General features: G+C 39.5%; 1 protein-coding gene across 1 annotated transcript in view; it reads left to right on the top strand.

Annotated features, from left to right (window-relative positions):
- rimbp2a (RIMS binding protein 2a) overlaps positions 1 to 19,198 on the top strand; it is an 89,653-nt gene that overhangs the window by 54,623 nt on the left and 15,832 nt on the right. The window contains exons 7-14 of the mRNA XM_084746640.1: positions 3,040 to 3,144; positions 7,187 to 7,391; positions 10,145 to 10,302; positions 10,533 to 10,612; positions 11,027 to 11,136; positions 13,996 to 14,814; positions 15,507 to 15,530; positions 17,531 to 17,682. Coding sequence (XP_084602766.1) covers positions 3,040 to 3,144; positions 7,187 to 7,391; positions 10,145 to 10,302; positions 10,533 to 10,612; positions 11,027 to 11,136; positions 13,996 to 14,814; positions 15,507 to 15,530; positions 17,531 to 17,682 — 1,653 coding nt within the window. The remainder of the gene's footprint in view (positions 1 to 3,039; positions 3,145 to 7,186; positions 7,392 to 10,144; positions 10,303 to 10,532; positions 10,613 to 11,026; positions 11,137 to 13,995; positions 14,815 to 15,506; positions 15,531 to 17,530; positions 17,683 to 19,198) is intronic.

Genomic DNA, 19,198 nt, shown 5'->3' with positions numbered 1-19,198 from the left:
GGTTGCAAGCCATTTTTGATTTTGTCATCAAATTTGTGACTTGAGTCTGACTCAAGTGTAAGTCATGTAACTCAAGTCCACACCCTTGCTGCTCGGCAGTAAACGTCACCTTTCTCAAAGATTGGACTTTACAGTGTTGTGTACCTCACTGGAGCGTCTCCTTTTGCACTGATGCATCAGTAATAGGAAAGGCTGATTGTGTTCTGCAGGCTGGAGGAGCAGGCTTGTGTAAGACAGGTTGTTGGTTTAATTGTCTGTTTCTGTTGCAACATGACATCACAACAGGGTTTTTACTGAAAATGTAGGTGATTTCATCAAGCCCTTCCTGAAAATCCAAGGGTTAAAAAAATTTGTTTTCACGAGGGCTCCAGTGACAGCCTCTCAGCCAGCCCAGTCCTCTGCAGCTTAGAGCTTCTTTCTGATTATGCAAAGCAGTGGCTGCCTGCTCAGGACACCTCGAAGCCACCCCAGGAGGTAAAGAGGCTTTTCTTTTTTTTCAAGGGAGAGAGAACACAGAGAGAAAATGATGAATGTCAGAGCTTTCTAAGCTGTCTTTTCTTTTTAAGCCTGCAGAAACATCTTATGGCCTTAACTCTGTTTCTGCAAGATGTGGCAGCTGGTCGTGACTCACTGGATAGATACTATATAGTCATGACTTGGCTAATTTGGGAAAGGGTAGATTTGGGATCGGCATGGTAGACCAAGTGTGTCAGCTTTGTCTGAGTCAGTTCAGAATATGCAGTACAGTAGGTGGAATCTGATATACATTTCAAATTATATATAAAACTGCATGTACTATATAACATCATTATACTTTACCACTGCAGTGAACTAAATACTTGAGTACTTGAGATTGCAAAATTTTACTTTAAAGGAATAGTTTGACATTTTGAGAAAGAGGCTTATATGCTTTCATAGGGTACAAACAGCAGATGATAGCTTAGCATAAAGACTGGAAACAAGTGGAAACACCTAGCCTTGCTTCATATGAAGGTAACGAAATCTGTCTAGTAGCACATTAAAAACTCACTGATTAACAGCTTGTTGCTAATTTGTTTAATCTGTAATGGTTACTGTTTGATTCCACTGTGCCGCAGTTTTGATCTGCCCTCCACATGGCTGCAGGTCCCACCAGCAGCATTTCAGAAGTGGGGCATTTTGACTGCCTGATTATGTTGATTTGGTCCTCCTCCCCTGCTTTTTGTGCTTCTACCATGGATAAGTGGGTTGCATCATCGAATTGTTTTTTTCTGTCTTTATTATCGCGAGTCTGCAAGGGTCTGGTATTTTGCTCTGTGCTAATTGATGTAGCATTTGTCAAAAATAGACTCAGAGCATATTTGATGTGCCCCAGTTACGGTGGAATTGCAAGCATTGTGTAGAATAGCTGCGATCTGCTCCGGCCGACGTGGCGCAGCCATGACATGTTGCAGCCATGCCTGTTGGAATTTAGCTGTAACAACAAGACTATAGGAAGCAACTGCTCCTGACATGTACATTTTTTGTAAGAATTAAACAAGAAGATATAAGTTAGCATCAGAGGTGCTGGTTGGTTTTGTTACCTTTTCAAGTACTTTATTGCCATACGCACACCAGTTACAGCTATCTCAGAACCCATCAGCTATCGTCTGACAACAGGTTAGCCTCTGCAGGCGATGGCCAATGTTTTGGAGGCTTCCAGTGAGTCTGATTAGCTTCCAAAGCCTGCTCAAACATGACTGGTCAATACTATTTGGATGACAAACGGATGACAAATAGAAACCAGGATGCTTCTGGTACTAAAATCTAATACCTGTTTATGGTTGGGGCTGGTGTGGTGACAGAATTTCCCTTGCATTTTTTATTTATATTGGCTCAGTAGTGCAGTATGTCATATTAGCACCGTTTATTTGTTTGTTTGTGTTTACAAATCATTCATGACAAATTAAATCATTTGGAATCTTTGTGGTCTGATCAATCTACCTGCCGATTGCTAGTAACAGTTATCACAGTTTCTCTTTACTGTGTTTCAATATTACAAAATTGCCTGTGGTAGTAGCCACATTAGTCCTGCAACATGCTAACGCTGAGTTCAACAAGTTAACCTGTGAAATACTAAAAACAACAGAAAACACAGAAAAACCTACAGCTTCAAAGTTTGAAGTCAGGTCACAATCAGTATTGATTCATCCTCGAGCTTTAGGTGTAACTGGCTCTTGTATTGCTTGTTGAATTTTTTTGAAGCATTGATTCATTCATTTTGCACACACTGATATGCAAAACAAAAAGGAAAAGAAAGAACATGAACATTGCAGTTCTTGCCATTTCCTGTGCTTGGCTTGTCAATAGCGCAGTATGATTTTACAAATTGTGGTTGCAATAGCTCTTTTCATAGTTATATTTATTTGATATTTACAGTAAAGCAGTCATTGGCAGTAAAATTCTTAAATCTACTTTGAGACAGAGCCAAACCTGTTGTTTCCCCCTTTTTCCCATCTTTATGCTGAGCTCAGGTAGTTGGCTGCTGGTAGAATCTTCACATTTGGCATAAAGACATGGGAGTTAGATCTTCACATCTTATTCTCAGCAAGAAAGCAAATAAGCAGCATTTCTTAAAATGTGAAAATGCTACTTTAATTTAATTATTTAGGTTAATCAGTGAGGCTCTGGTGAATATTTAAATTTGTTATTTTGTTTGCTATATTTTGACAATCTTGATATCACAATATGTTTGCATTTTCTTTTCTCAAACGTCAGAATGCAGAGTTGCCTGCACCTAATTGCCATTCAGGTGGACTGGATTCAATTTCCTCAAAGGCTGGTTACCAGGGTGTTAGCCAGCCCACTGCAGACTATACCCTCCTTTCAGTGCCGGGGTTAGCAACAGCAGTATTCTGATAATTGTTCAGCCTTTCAAGGTCTGGCTTTATTGAATCTGTCACCATCAGTAGATATATATTGTGGTTTGGTATTTCTGTAGGGATACTGTCAAAAAAAAACATCTCTACATAACATCCCTCAGTGTAACCACATCCTCTCCCTCTGTCTGTTTCTCCGCAGCATATGCATGAGGCTGTAGAGCTGAAGCAGCAGCTGCAGATAGAGCATGAGCAAGCCTTGGTGGCCCTTCACACCAAGCAGAAGGAGATCAATCAACTGCAAAAGGTATGGACAGATGGATAAAGCAAAAAAAAAAAAAACAGCTCAATTTTTATACTTTAGACCAAACCCTCCTGGCTCATTGGTTTTGTGATTTGAGAGGTGAAGAACCAAAGCTCCTTGTTCAGCAGATGTGTCAGTTTGTGCTGAATCACCGTCACAGAATCACTGCTACTGTATCAGAAAACATAAACACCTCTGAAGCCTGTCCAAAAATCAGCAGGTTTTATTAGAAATGCAGGTCCAGCTTGTGAACACCTTTCATGTTGTTTGATAGTGCGATGAAGAGCTCTCTGCTAAAAATGTTGCCTTTCTAGTTGTTGATAAATTTATCTACACCTCGTGAACATCTTTCAGTGTGCACACACCACTGGTACCTTTTAAAGATCGGGATATTTTCTTCAAATATCCTCAAAACTTCAAATATCACAAGGGACACATGGATTTCAATTACACATGCTCTGGGCCGTGTCTGGCCCAAATTTGCGGCTCAGATTAATGCTTAAACTTAAAAGTTTGCGAATTCTGACCCCCTATACTCAATCAACTTGATGTTCTACATTTTTAATTACTGAATGAGCAAATATATGTAGTTTTAAATGTTTAATTTGCTGTCTTTGTCCTGTTGTTGCATCATTTACTTTTAACACGGTATACAAGGATAAAACAAAAAGCCCATTCAAAATCCTCTTATTCCAATGACTGATATGGAAATATTCTCAAAATACCCATCGGATTAGACCACTCAGGCTTTGATACGGCCATGAAAGAGCTGAATAGTGACTGCCTTCTCAGAAACCTGTGAGGTTTTTCTGTCTGTAGTCCGTATGTACCTGCTTATTATCCTGTATTTGTGTTATTTGTTCAAATAGATCAGTAATTAAGTCAGAGGAAAATATATTCAAACAGAGACTACTTACACAAAAGGTTTTTCATATATAAAACCGTGCTCTTATTTGTGCTACCAGCCACTTTTTAGAAACTAACACACCCCCAAAATAACTGTTCATCAGAGCTGCGCCATCAGGACTCCCTTCAAGTACCAGTGCTGTGATCAACCAGTGAGCCTCTGCCAGAGTATTGGCTTGACAGTGTGTCAGCTGTGCGCTGTCTATTGTAGCTCATGGACTGTGATCATAGTGTCAGCTGTCACTGTGTGTTTCTGTGCGTTCTGTGCAAGCTCGGGTTCAAGCTGACCAAGAGCATGAGGAGGCAGTACACCTGTTAGAGGTACAAACTCAGATCTTAGCCCAGTGTTACTTCTCTTAAATGTGGTTTAGATCTGTTTCTGGTGAAATAAAACAGCCTAAAAGCCTCAGGACATTTCATTGTAGTATTAGTCAGATGTGCAATATGTTATTTGAGAAAGCACAAATAATACAATGGAAACAAGTATTTCCTCTATCTGAAGTATCTCATTATGATTCAGAAAAAGTCAGCTCCATGATTACCGTGGCGTATTTAAAAAAGCTTGCCTCTCCCTTAATCAATCACTGATTTATTGCACCAATGTTATTCCCTTCAACTGAGGGATATTCTTATATACTTGTATATCCTTACTGTAGAGTTTCTGTTTCCAATGCAAACCAGAATCTGACCTGAATTTAGCTAAAAGTAAAAACATAGATGAAAAGTGCAGTATGCAGATATGGAAATATTTTATTATAATTATATGCTAATATTAAATAACTGAATAATTTCTTCCACATATATGTTGTTGAATTGCCAGAATTAAATCATTTGAAAGTTTGTGGCTCATCTTTTAACACAAGTTCCAGAAGAAACTGCCTTGGTTTTGAATGTCAGTGAGATGTGGACTGTGGGAACGTCGTCAGGGTGCTGGCCGGTGCCCTCTGCCCTGAAACAGGTGGTGTGGCATAAATTATGTCTTGAAATTTGAATTCCACAGAGAGTACACCGACTTCTTCCTGCCCAGAAGTTGTTATGAACAAACGCTGTAATACCATGTAGGTTATTCAATACTCCACACCGGTTTGTGACTCATACATGAGAGAGTATAAACAAACTCAGCTCAGCTTCCATGTTTGCACTTATATTCCTACCTCGTATACTTATCTCTCTGGTGTTGTATAAAATACTACAAACTTTTCTATCACAGTAGTCGCAGACTCGCGCATCACATTAATCCCATTAATCCTGCATCCAGACTGACCTTGAATACTTTTATAAATTTCCCTTATGATCAAATCACTGACCTGCTGTGTTTCATCACAGACTTTAAGATGCTTGTCACTGACTGATCTACTTGAAATTATTTTCTCATTTCACTCTAAATCCTTTTGTCACGACAACAGTGTTTGGACTCCTTTGAGTGTAGTTCAAGCGAGGTCATGTTATTATCCATCTGAAGCACTTTAATGCGATTTTACTTAGCAAGTAGCTTGAGTTTGGCTCAGACAAACATCCAGAGTTTGATTTGGAGAAATCGAGACTCCACTGTCATGTGAAGGCACTTCCCTTCTTGCAAATCCATTAAATCAGTTTATAATCTATTTCTCTCACAGGCCTGTTTCTCAATAAAGCAATTAGTTGATCAGAGGCCAACGCTTTTGATAATCAGTTCATTGTTTCAGGCATTTTCAAGCCAAAATTTCAACCATTTCTTAGTTCCAGCTTCTGAGATGTAAGGATTTGCTGCTTTTCTTTGTCATTTATGATAGTGAGTGTTTGGGTGGCTCTGGGAAATTGTGATGAGATTGTGATTTTCACATTCTTTTGACATTTTATAGACCAGAGGTGCTGAAATTTCAAAAACAAATGTTGATGTTACGTAAAGTTACATTACACGTGTTATATTTTATAGGAAATTTACATTCTAAATCTCAAATAAAAGTTCCAAATAATTAAAAGTCTTTAATCTGCTCAACAGTAATTTTATTTGTTTGCTGTAGATGATTGTCAAAAAACATTCATATGCTTTGTTTTGAGAGCGTAAATTTAAAGGAAAGAGATTTCTGACAGGAAGCACATATGTAGAATGAAAGTATGAGCTTGATAAATGCCATGGCCTGTTTTATACTAAACAATTAATTGATTAGTTGTGAAAATATTCAGATAATTAATTGATAATAAAAATTAATTGTTATTTGCAGCCCCGTTTCTTTACACTAATGGGTGAACACAATGTTCAGCGAGAAGAAAAACGTAGCTCCACTTTCAATATGGTCAAACAAACCCTCTGTATTCTGTTGTGTTTTTCAGTTCTTTTTAGCTCCTTTTGTTTTAATTTTGTGTTGCTTTTGTATATTTATCTGCACTGATAAATATATTATTGTTTCACTTTCCTCTTCTCCTCCATTGCATCGATTACAACGGCATTTATCAATGTTTGGTTCTAAGTTCAGCATGCTTTTTCTTTTAATTTTTCTCCTTTCTTTACTTTTTTCTGTCTGAACAGAACAATAAGGACAGAATGTTTCAGGTATTTATTTTCCTCCTTGGTTAGTTTAATCTTTTTTCAGTCAAATGTGTGGATTTTCAGCAAATCACTAAAGCTTTCAAAGCCTTTAGTGGGTATTTTGTGCAAATTGAGAATCCATATCTGCACTGAATCAGATTGAGAACTAACTATGCTCACTGTACCCCCCATCCGTCTTCCTTGACTTCCCCTGATATCATGTCTATGATATGATGTCTTTAATGTCTATACTGTAAGTTTTATAATCCTCTAGCTGTGCTCAGGCTTTGTTATCAGAGTTTAGCAGTGTTATATATCAGCTGCAGCAGCGCAGATGACTCTACACTTCCATATGCTGTGATTAGACTGCAGTGGTTTTAATATAACATGCTGCTATAAGCTAAAAATGGCTCTTCAGGGATCCTTCTCTAATTGGCTCTGTGGTTGATCAGCATTAATAGATGAAATGTTGGCTTTTCTTCAGAGAATTCATATCTACATGTGATGAAGTACACTCCATGCTTTATGTGTTCCCTCATGATTCACTCCTTACCTCTCCTCTCTCCTTCTTTTTCCCCCACTCCCTCCTCTTGGCCATCACTACCCTCTCCACTCTCCTTGTTTTCAAAGGTCAAGGTTCGTGACCTGGAGCAGAAATGCAGGTCACAGAGTGAACACTACCACCAGCTGTCCAGAGAACTGCTGAACTTCCGTTTGCAATCAGATCCTGTGGACATCCTTAAGATTAATCCCACCTCCACATCCCAGATCCCCCTCTCGCCGGACAAAAAACTGTCACAAGTCATTGTTGGATTTGAAACCAAGACAAAGACAGGTGGGTCTCAGCTCATAACAAACTTCAAATAAGTTTTGACCCTTTGAAAAGAAATCGTTATATATAATTTTTTTTTTATGTATTCTGCAATTTACTGTAATTATTCTTGATATTATTGCAGTATTAGTAGTAGTCGTGGCAGTAGTGTTTATAATAGGGCTGAACAATAATCAAGATATTATTGAAATCTCAATATGGGAAGTCCAAATCGTGGGAGCTGCAGTTTTGTGTTGAAGGTAAAACGTGTCACAGCATACCGTAATAAATGAAGCATTGTTGTGCTAGAGAGATGCCCCAGCCTACAAAATATTTTCTCCAGATGTAAGGGAACGGGTTTACAGGTGTTGGTGAAAAAAAGTTGTATAAATCCATTTGTGGCGCCAAAAAAAGCTAAGCAAAATCTGATACACTGCCTCAAGTGATGTCAGTTAACATCGTGGGGGTCTGAAGACCACAAGTTTTCCAAAACTCTGTTTGAGGCTAGCAGCTGGAGGCTACATTAGGCATCCCACTGTGTGTGTGTGTGTGTGTGTTTGCCCCATGTACCAAGGCAGTCAGTTTCTTGCAGCAGCTGCTGGTTCAACTCCCACCTGCGGCGTATTTGCTGCGTGTCGTCCACTCTCTCCCTAAAAAGTAATCTTAAAAAATATATATATGTATAAATATGTATATATATATATATATATATATACACACACACACACACACACACACACACACACATATATATATCCTCTGCACATAGTAGTCTTTCAAGTGGAGAGACTGTTCAACTAAATGCAAATTCAAATGGCTTTTTTGGCAGGATCATAAAGACAAACAGTATTGCCGAATCACTATACAAATGATGTTTACAGCTACAATATAAAGAGGAATATACAATGTATACATTTACTGTATTTGTGAGGTATTTATACACTTTGAACAGCACATTGTATGAAACTTCACCATGACAAGAAAACCACACCAATGTGATTTAGTTCCCTTAATGTAAAAAGCTAAAGGAATCGTATGGGGACAATATTGATCACTAATTTTAGGCAGAATACATAATATGTAATAAAAAGAAAATGAGTTAAAAGTAAAGAAAAATCTGAGGCCTGTGGATCAGCAGGTCAGGTTGCGGCAGGCAAAGACAAGAACGCAGCTCTCCTTCATTTCCATTTCCAGTACTATTTTTAGTTTTTGTTTTTTTTCAGTTAATAAAATGTGGAAGCTTATTGCCGAGTTTTGGTAAGAACTTCTGTTGGACAGGTTAAAATTTTGTGCACTGTGTGAGGAAGTGTTCCTCCACACTGTTGGCACGGACGCTCTTCTTTTGGCAGCAATGTTTTCTTGTATCTGCCTGTTTCTATGGTCAGGCTGTGAGCATGCAGTCTGTACTGTACTTTTTTAAACCGGTTTCTGTGTTTAACATCAGTCACTGTACTCAGGTAGGTTGCCACAAACCAAACTCCATTCTAAAGCTCAAAAGTTTAATGACAGGGTCATATTTTTCACAGTTAAAGCTTTAGTTCCACCATCACTAAGACTCTTTTCTGATTCTCTTTGAAATATGGGTACAGTCAGCCCCCCAGTAGCATTCACCCATCTCTAAAAAAAAAAATCTATTCAGTCAAGACACTTTAGATCAGACCAAGATCCACTCATATACTGTATGTCTCTTAGAATAATTTGATGTAGTCTATTTTTTACACTTCTACTTAGTTATGTTAAAAAAAACAACATGAGAAATGTAGAGTCAGCTGTTTTTCACCTTTAATGGGTGGCATGTTGGTGCTTGGCTGGTCAGAGGAAGATTTATATATAAGTTATATATGTATGAGTTATAGATGGGTAAATTAGAATGTAATCTTCGAAATATTTTAGATTTAAAAATAATTACTTGTTGAACTCTACCTTTTTGTAAAATAAATAAACAGATATATTTTTATATCCTGATCGTTTAGATGAATGAATCTGAAGTCTTTCCCTGGACCCCCTGCCAGAGTGCCACATTTGAGAGCCACTGCTCGAGATAAAAGCATCCACCAAATTACATGTGATCAAAAGGCTTATGAATGAAATGAGAATCAGAGTGATCTAATCCCCCAGACAGCTCATATAACAACTGGATCAGCTCACTCCTGACCAGAGGTACACACCATTAATGGCAATACTGGTTATTCATGATCAATATCTTCCCTAATTGATCACAGGCCTGATGTATGACATGAGTGCTGTTTAACGCATTAGTATTCTAACGAGATAAAGTACAACCTGCAGAGGCAGCAGATACAGCCACATCAGCGATGTAGATTTATACAGTCTGGCACAGACCAAAGGTCTTTGAAGTGCTGGAAATCCTGTTTTATCTTTCTCTTCACTGGAAACAGAGGAGGGACTTGCTGATGCTTTTGTGCTAATGCATAATATTACAAACCACAAGAACCGACTGATACAGGATCCATGTTGTTGACTTACTTTAATTTCCTCAAGGAATTCAGATGTTTGCACTCTTAGAGCTGAAGTTTCTATGTTGTATTTTATGCATTTTCTTTCAAGTGTGTTCTCTCCCCCTGAGGACCTGTGTGGTATTTAAGGACAAATGCATTGCAGATGTGAGGTGTTGATGGGGGTGGAATAGACTTTGCCATGAGTGTCTGCTGTACACTCGCTTCAACAGGAGATCAATAGCTGTGCAACGAGCAGCAAATGGGTGCAGAAGGAATGACAGTTGCTCTTTATTTGCTATGGAAATCAATGTCTCCCAGGCGATGAGACCGCGGCAAACACGCCGCTACTGATCTCCCAGTTCTTGCCCTGCACACCACAGACTGGAGACAGAGAAAGGCCAGAACTGCTGTCTGTCAAACCCAGCACCGCAACAACGGACCGCCCCACCAGCCCTCGACAGCTGACCCCCTCAGAGGTGGGTCCAAGTGACACTGCAACACTACATTTCACCACATTAAACTAAATCATCTTCAAGATGGTTTTAAGTTTTCTCTGTTCTCAATATTACCCTGGTTAGGCTGACTTATATATTCATATATTCAAATGTATTGGTTTACTTTGGTTACTCTTGGGTTGAATGTTAATTGTGAATAATAGATGTTAATGTGGATGACATTTATCATTAAGTCTGTTGTCAATATACAGATGGAGGATGAGGCCAGCCCATCACCCAGGTCCAAGCCTCGCTACACAGGCCAGGTCCGCCTTTGCACTGCCCGTTACAGGTGAATGACACCAACTGTTCACTTTATTGAACATTATCTTGTTAAAATTGAGATGAAACAGCATTTCAAGAGTATCTAGCTTCTATATCGTGACGTATTTTTGAGTGAAACAGGATAGACAGGCAGGAGATCATGTTGGAAGTAATTTGATATGGGTGTTACTTAACCTGATGCATCGTGCTGTTGATAGCTAGGAAACTACTGAATCTTAACTCCTGGCTGCTAAAAGTTGAAGACTGATTTAAAGATGTAATGACATGAAAAGTTCCTGTAGGCATGTAGGCCAACCAGTTTCAACCAATAATATCATGTCATTGGTTGAAACTGGTTGGCCTACATGCCTACAGGAACTTTTCATTTCATTACATCTTTAAGTTTATGAATGAATGAAAAAATCTCTTCTCTGTCTCTCAGTTATAACCCTTACGATGGACCAAATGAGCATCCGGAAGCAGAACTCCCCCTTGTGGCTGGAAAGTATCTGTATGTGTATGGAAACATGGATGATGATGGATTCTATGAAGGTGAGAAGTAAAACAAGACTCACAGATGACATGGACAATAATATCAGCACTAACTGGCATGCTAAGCTTTGACACTTAAATGAATTGACTTCACAGTAGCCATTTTGACATGAAATAGTGGGGTAAACACAGGCGTTACAATTGATGCTATAATTAAGGTTCTGTTCCATTCAGGTTAAGAGTCAGGGTGCTACTATTGAAACTCACTCAAAGACCCTGCCTCATTAAATGGAATGGGACCTGTATTAGTATCATTAACACCTCTGTTTATCCTGCTATTTCCTGGCAGTATGGCTGCTGGGGGGAAAAGGCCTGTTGTCTTAAAAATACTGCAGTCTAAAGATGAAAGATAATAGTACAGCAGGATGTGTCCTTTGTTGCTTTTCAAGTCTGTTATTTTGCCTGAGTCCTCGTCTGCTGCTGTTGCTGAGAATGCTTGACAGTCACAACAAGCGTGTGCATCATGGCATATTAATTATCTCACAATGAGACAAAATGCCAAGAAGTGTGTCTCAGCACACAGTTATCCCCCAAGGAATTTGTTCGGATTGTGTTTAGCATCTAAATCACCTCAAAATCTTTTTAAAACGACCGTGTTTGGGGAGTATTGACTGTTGTACCACATATATACTGTACTACACAATATGAGGATATGTATAACTGCTGTATATGTACAGTGACCTTCCAAGTCACTTTAAAGTCTACAATAATAACAACAACAACTTAATTTATACACATATTAAGAGTAAATACAATCTAATGCATAAGACATTAAACAGGATAAAATAATTTAGATAATTACAAACAAACAATAGATACAGAAGAGATCTGCTTGAGGTTGTTAAAAAGATTTTTTCCTCATTACTGTCACATTAGGATTTGCTTTTGGTGGAAACTATTGGGTCTCTGTAAGTTATATTACAAAGTCAGTTTTATTTATAGAGCCCATTTAAAAACAACAAACCTTGACCAAAGTGCTTCACAAACAAAAAGGTTTCAAAGATTTCAATGATGGGGAAGGATCTAATTGTTAATGCCAACATCTGAAAATGCTCAATCACCTCTGGTTTTCAGTTGAGTGCATGGAAATAAAGAGCTGTGATTGGTCACTGGATCTGAGGGGACAGGGGATGAGCTCGGCGTTCTGAGGTGCAGCCCGGTACTAGTCCATGCAGTGCTTTAAAAACAAATAAAATAATCTTACAATCAATTCTGTACTTCACTTTTAACCAGTGAAGAGAGGCTAGTGTGGGGGAGATGTCTGGTGCCAGTAAGGAGTCTCGCTTCTTTGTTCTGAGCCAGCTGCAGGCGAGATAGGGTTGACTAACTCCTACGTAGAGAGAACTACAGTAGTCGAGGCAAAACTAAATAAAAGTGTGAACTATAGTCTCCAAAGCCAACTTCTGTTTTGATTTTTTCCTATCTAAATAAAGTAGACCTGACTTGACGAATACCCTCAGTTGAGAAAAAGCAACTCTGACATTCAGCCTGTTGTATCACCTTTGTGTCAGTTTGTAGTTATTTATTAGTTACTTTAAAGTTGGTCATTATTCTGGTTGCACCTGTATTAAAGTGCACACCAAGAAAACTTCCTGTACACTTTTATAACTGGTGATTGGAGTAACTCTCTGTCTAATCTCTTTAGAATTATGAAGGCTTCTCCATCAGGGGCAATCCTAATCCCCCTAGCTAGCAATCCTGCAGACAGCGCAGGCCGCCACAGACACAGTAGTACTCAGCTGCAGTGATTCATCAGCTGTGGGCGGTGAGATTGCATGGCATCGTGGAGGAGCCTTGTATTTACCACGCAGGAGGGAGACTCGGGCCTCAGACCAAGCTGTTGTCAAGATGGGACCTCGGTCCCTTTTAGCTTGATGACTAATCCAGCGGGGCTCAGCTTAATCATCAGTGCACACAAACAACATACACACTCAGCCCGCACACAAACACGCGGACACACACAGATGGTCTTAAGGTCTCTCAGGCCTCTGTGGAAGAAGGGATTGAAGGACAAAATGATAGGGAGCTTTTTTCAAGACAGACTTCTTCCCTTTGGGCAAAAAAACTACACTGCAAATCTCTGCTGTTTTTTTTTTTTTTCCTGTGTTGACCACAGTATCTACATGCTCAGGGGTGTTCCTGGAAATGTTCAAAAGCAATGAACTAAAGTTCAAGTTCTTCGAAATGTTGAAAAGGAGTGTTTTCTCAGTTCTGTGTTTACTGGAGAGAGTATAAAAGATAGCATCAGAGGACCAGCGGTAAATCTTACATCTTAGGGAATAGTACATACTGTATGTTTGGATATCTCCCACCTCTCACTCACTGACTCATTCCCACCTCGCATAGCTCTCACTGATGATTATGTGTTTTCAAGTAGCAGCTTTCCTTTGTCTTCGACTTGTAAGGAGCCATTAGTGGAGCTTGAGTCCAACATTTGAAGAAGGAGGCATCACGGAGGGACTGTTGTGTTTTTGTTGTTAAAGGGTAGCGTTGTCAGGTTGTACAGTTAGCTTTTTGTTCATCTACATGAACATGGTGAATCACAAAGTTTCATCTTCTACACCAGGGATACCTGCTGTGCCAGGGGGCCTTTTTTTGCAAAATGGCAAGAGCTTAGGGACCAGTTAATAAATGAACATTAATAATAATGTTATTTGTCAGATAAAGTGATAAAATTTTCTTAGGATTGGTATTAGGTGGGAAAATAAAGGCAAATTGATTTGTAATTTTTCATTTAATTGCCTGTTTTCATTGTCGACCTTTTGACGTTTGCTGTACTCACTCAACAGCACTATCAGTTGGCCTCAAGTTGACTATTCCTTTTTTACACCTGCCTCTCTGCTTCTTTCTGTGTCACAGGGGAACTGCTGGATGGCCAGCGGGGACTTGTCCCTTCCAACTTTGTGGAGTTTGTCCAGGACAAGGAGAAACCAGCGATTCAGTCGGGTGAGGGAGGGGAAGACTTGGGCCCGCTGGACCATACACCCCTGGCCTTGACAGCAGTAGATGGAGGTGCCTCCCAGGACAGCCTCCTGGGCTCAGCTAACGCCTTGGTTCCCTGTAGCAATGGGACAGGGGGGCCCCTGGACCCTGAGGACCTGGCTGAAGACGTTGTGCCTTATCCCCGAAAGATCTCCTTGATCAAGCAGCTGGCACGGAGCGTCATCGTGGCCTGGGAGCCTCCAATAGTGCCTTTGGGCTGGGGGAACATCTCTGGCTACAACGTGTTAGTTGACGGCGAGCTTCGTGCCAGCATTGCATACGGCGGCCGGACCAAGTGTTTGCTTGAGAAGCTGGACCTGGACGGCTGTGTCCATCGCGTGTCAGTGCAGAGCGTCACCGACCGGGGCCTATCGGACGAGCTGCGCTGCACCGTCCTGGTCGGAGCCAACGTGGTGGTGGCGCCCTGCGGCCTGCGGGTGGACGACATCCAGCGTGACACTGCCGAGCTCTCCTGGTTGCCTAGCAACAGTAACTATGGTCACACCGTGTTCTTGGACGGGGTAGAGCACGCAGTGATAAAGCCAGGGAGGTACAGACTACGCTTCCTTAACCTGAAGCCCCTGACGGTGTACAAAGTGACGGTGGTGGCGCAGCCGCACCAGGTGCCATGGCAACTGCCGCTGGAGCAGAGAGAGAGGAAGGAAGCTGGAGTGGAGTTCTGTACTCAGGCTGCAGGTCAGCAAAGATCAGTTCTATACACAGAGATACAATGTCAGTAGGGGTGTCACGATTCTCCAAATCCACGATTCGATTTGACTTACGAGTTTCAGGTTGCTGTTTGAGTCATTGATTAGATTTCTTTCTTTAATTTAAATATGTTTTAGTACTTATGGCATTCTTAGATTACCTTGTCTTGATTTGTAAAGATTAACACATCATTGGTTTTATGCCCTGATAAAGAAGGTAGTCTGTGTGGAATCAAGTCTGATATAACAGCCAGTAAGCTATGTTGTGTCATCTTTTAAGTGTTTTTAATTTCTTCGACACACGTCTGGATGCCGCAAGTAGGCGGAAGTAGAGGAAAAAAAAAAACTGGTATAACAGCCAATCCTGCTTTTGATTTCCGTTCTTGAGATTGAAAGCTCATTTCAATTGATTTTTGACTTAATATTGAAATTGTGACACCCCTTTATGTCAGTAATGTGTTCAACTCCAAAGCAGACGATTATCAATGGTCTGTTTTTTAACAACCTTATAGTCGCTATAAAGGACAGATGGAGATGACAGACTGCTACTACTCTATTTATTTCAGTTTTCACCTCTAATATGTAACATAATGCCATATCAATTTGTAAATCTTGTACTGTACTGTAAAAGAGTACAGTGCAGCATTGCCTTACTATGCCATTGTTGTGTATTTTGTCTAGGTCCAACACCATATTGCAGAACAGGTCAGAATGAAACATCAGTCCTGGGCTGAGTTTCCCATATATCTGAGCACTACATGATTTTCTTCTGTTGAAAACCACTGGCCAGAGACGACATAATAGCCTTATAGTCAGAAGCTGAGATTAATTATGACACATTGTTCAATATCAGCAATCAATGAAGGGATTTGGGCAAAATGGCATTTTTTATGATTCTGAGATTTAAAAAGCCTTTTTCATCCACACGTAATGTAGTCCCTCATGCATGTTTTAAAATTTAAACACTTTGTTTTTTGAAACCAAATCCAATTGCAATTTTGCCCAAGTTCGCTTACTGCACTGAGCACATCACTAATTAGAGACGAGCCACGCATCACAAGATACGATCAGTTATTATTCTGATGAGTCATTTCCTCAGCCTATAGCCTAGCCTCTAGTAACCAGCGCTATATAAAGCAGTGACACTCCACTGCTCACTGAAATTACCATTTTGTGTGTGAGTGTGCATTTGCTTCAGTTTGGATGCAGTTGTGCATGTTTTATCCAGTGATACAGGAGAGTAGAAGACAAACAATGGGCTGTAGTTAGTCTCTCTGGATTGTGTCCTGCATGCAGAGACAACAGTGCTTCTCTCAGGAGGCCTAGAAGCCCACTTTTTTTTTTTTTTTATTTTGCCTTCATTTATTCTCCTCTCATAAGAGTAGTATGAGGTTATGGGGCAGTACTAGACCAGAAGAATACAGACTGAAATATTTTGCAAAAATACTTCTCCGCTAAGAGGATTTCATTTTATAACTCATCTTGATTATGAAGTAACTTTAGTTTTGCAGCAATACTGGGCTGATAAAAGCAAAGGGGCCTGAGCACTTATTACTTGGTAAAACGCCACAACCACTGTCTCAACAATTTGACAAATATAGTTTTAGAATATAAGAGGAGCTGCGCTTAAACAAATAACAAAAAAGGCACCACAACTAAGCAAATGGAAGAATTAACAAAATTAACAAAATCTATAAAAAGGAGAAAATAAATCACAGGATTAGGAATTTAAGTAACATTTTTTTATGGGAGAGGGAAAATATTATTTTTTAATATTTTATTTGAATATTAGGGCATTCCTTGAGCCACACTTATTCTATTTTAGTCTAATTTTTTATGCTATTTTACATTTTTTCACGTTTTTTTAAAACATATTTGTTAAGGTATTCATATTTTTCCCCTTTCTTTCCAGTTATTTGAATTTCCTAACCAAATACACTATGATTACTTTTAATGTTATTAATATTAAATCATGGGTGGGAGGGGTGTACAGTAGCTAAAAAGTTGTTTGGTACCTCTGTTTCTATCCTTTTGAGAAGTAACTACTGTAACGGACTAGAAATTGATAAATAAAGAGTATAAAATTGGAGAAAAACAAAAACATTTGTTTTGCCAATGTTGAGTGCTCAAAGTTCAAAAACTTTGTCATTCCTCAAATGGTGCGATTCACACATATTTACAAAGAATAAACATACAGGAATGTATAAGTAAAGTATAGTAAAATACAAAAATAAGCTTTAGAAAGTATAAAATACATTTAAAAATACAAGTAAAAAAGGTGCAAAAGCATTCAGCAAGTGTAATAACTTTTCATATACTTATTTTATAATCACAGCTTAACTTTTGAGTGTCCCCCACAAGAAATATCACATTATCACAAATATCAGCATGTACTGTGTATCTCTACAGTCTCAATCAGCTGTTCTGTCACAAGTTTAAATTTAAATATTTTAGGGCAAATTATTAATGAACCAAGTTTGTTTCTTCTATCCCAGAATCCCCCTGGCACCTCACCCCTCCCACCCACCCCCCCACTCTTGTATGTGGGCATTTCTGTGCATGGTTGTGTGTGCGCCAATGTGTGCATTTGATGAATGCTTCACACCTTTTCCGCTTGTTTGTATATTAATGATGTTCAAAGAATAATTTATTGCGTACTTTTTTTTGCTGTTGTTTTTCCTTACACCTGTCCTCTCACCTCCTAGGACCCCCCCTGCCTCCCCAGGATGTACAAGTTCTCTGTGGGCAGGCTCCAGGGGTCCTACAGGTGCACTGGAAGCCCCCCATCCTCTCTCCGACAGGCACATCCAATGGAGCAAACGTCGTTGGCTACGCAGTCTGCACTAAAGGACAGAGGGTGAGTTACTGTGACTATCATTTCAGCTCGTTCTGTTAAGAGATATTGTGAGTGATGGTTTGTGAAGAATTCACACGTCTATGAGATCCATATTTTAAAGGCCTACCTGCATCCCAGTATAAAACACAGAGATTTTCTCATATTTAATCTAGTTGAAACATGACAACATGCATCACAGACGGGCTGGTAATAGCCTGTGTTGTTGAGTTAGCGTTATGTCATCAGTGCTCTCAGTGCACACAGCAGTGCCACCTACTTGTGATTCATGTTCAGTGCAAGACTCTCTGTCTCGGGCCTGTGAATGTCTTAAAAAGGTCTCTCACTCCCTCTGGTGACTGCCAGAGTAAACCAGCACAATACACTGAAACTCTGACAGCACAGTGTTTTCTGTCTCATTATGTGCTTCACATAATACTGCAAAAGTAAAAAAAAATGTGTGGGAGAACAAAGAGGGTACTAACTGTTTTTTTTTTCTCAGCCTTACCAGCAGTGGGATTGAAGCTCAATTTATATAAAACTTTTCACAACAAAGTTATAAAGTGCTTCAGAAGTCAAAATAAAATGGTAGAAAAATGCTGATGAAAATCAATTAAGAATGGTGTAAAGGCTGTACAGAATTAAGAAAATGTAGCTATATGATAAATAGAAAACAATAGAAAACTATTAAAATAGACAGTCAATAAAAAGAGAGAATGCATTTGTATAAAAAAGGCTTAATGAAGTGATTTAATAGATAATTCAGATACCTTTAAAAGCACATTTATGTTAACTGATATTTAAAGAGGATCCTGCCTGATCGCTTCAGGAAAGTTGTTCCAAAGAGTGGGAGCCCAAACAGAAAAGGCCCAGTCACCCTTATCTTAAAATCAATTCTAAGATTTACCAGGAGCCAAGGAAGAGAAGCTAAAATAAGAGTTATGTGCTCTGTCTTTTTTGGTCATGGTAAGGAGTCTTGCTGCTCCATTTTTAAAAGAGATTTGAAAGTTGACAAGAACGGAGGACGGTGTTCCAAAGAGTGGGGGCCTTTACAGAAAAGGCCTGGTCACCCATAGTCCTCAGCCTGGATTGTGGAATGGCTAACAGAGCCTTGACTGAAGACCTCGGGTTACGACCGGGCACTGTTGTCAGAAAATCTGATATGTATTTACGTGCGAGTCCAGAGCAGTCCTTAAAAGTTATCAAGAATATCTTAAAATCAATTACAAGATTTACTGGGAGCCAATGAAGAGAAACTAATGTGCTCTGTCTTTGTGGTTCTGGTGAGGAGTCTGCTTCTGCATTTTGGAAAAACTGTAATTTTGTAGTAACTCTGGTGAAAACTCAGACTCAGGAGCAGAGAACACACAGGAGACAGAGTGGGGTTCAAAAGAAAGCACGGTCTTTACTAGAGTCCAAAAAAGCTAACGAAACAGACAGAATAGGCAAAAATTCTCAACTCCAAAACAGGCAAAGTTAAAAAAAAATCCAGGGAAACAAACACAGAGAATGCAAAAAAAAGCTAAGACGCAGAGGAACA

Source organism: Lutjanus erythropterus, chromosome 20, assembly GCF_056507025.1.
Source record: "Lutjanus erythropterus isolate fLutEry1 chromosome 20, fLutEry1.hap2, whole genome shotgun sequence".
Lineage (NCBI taxonomy): Eukaryota > Metazoa > Chordata > Actinopteri > Lutjaniformes > Lutjanidae > Lutjanus > Lutjanus erythropterus.
Note: the sequence above shows the minus strand (reverse complement) of the source record. Positions and strands in the feature narration are given on the sequence as shown.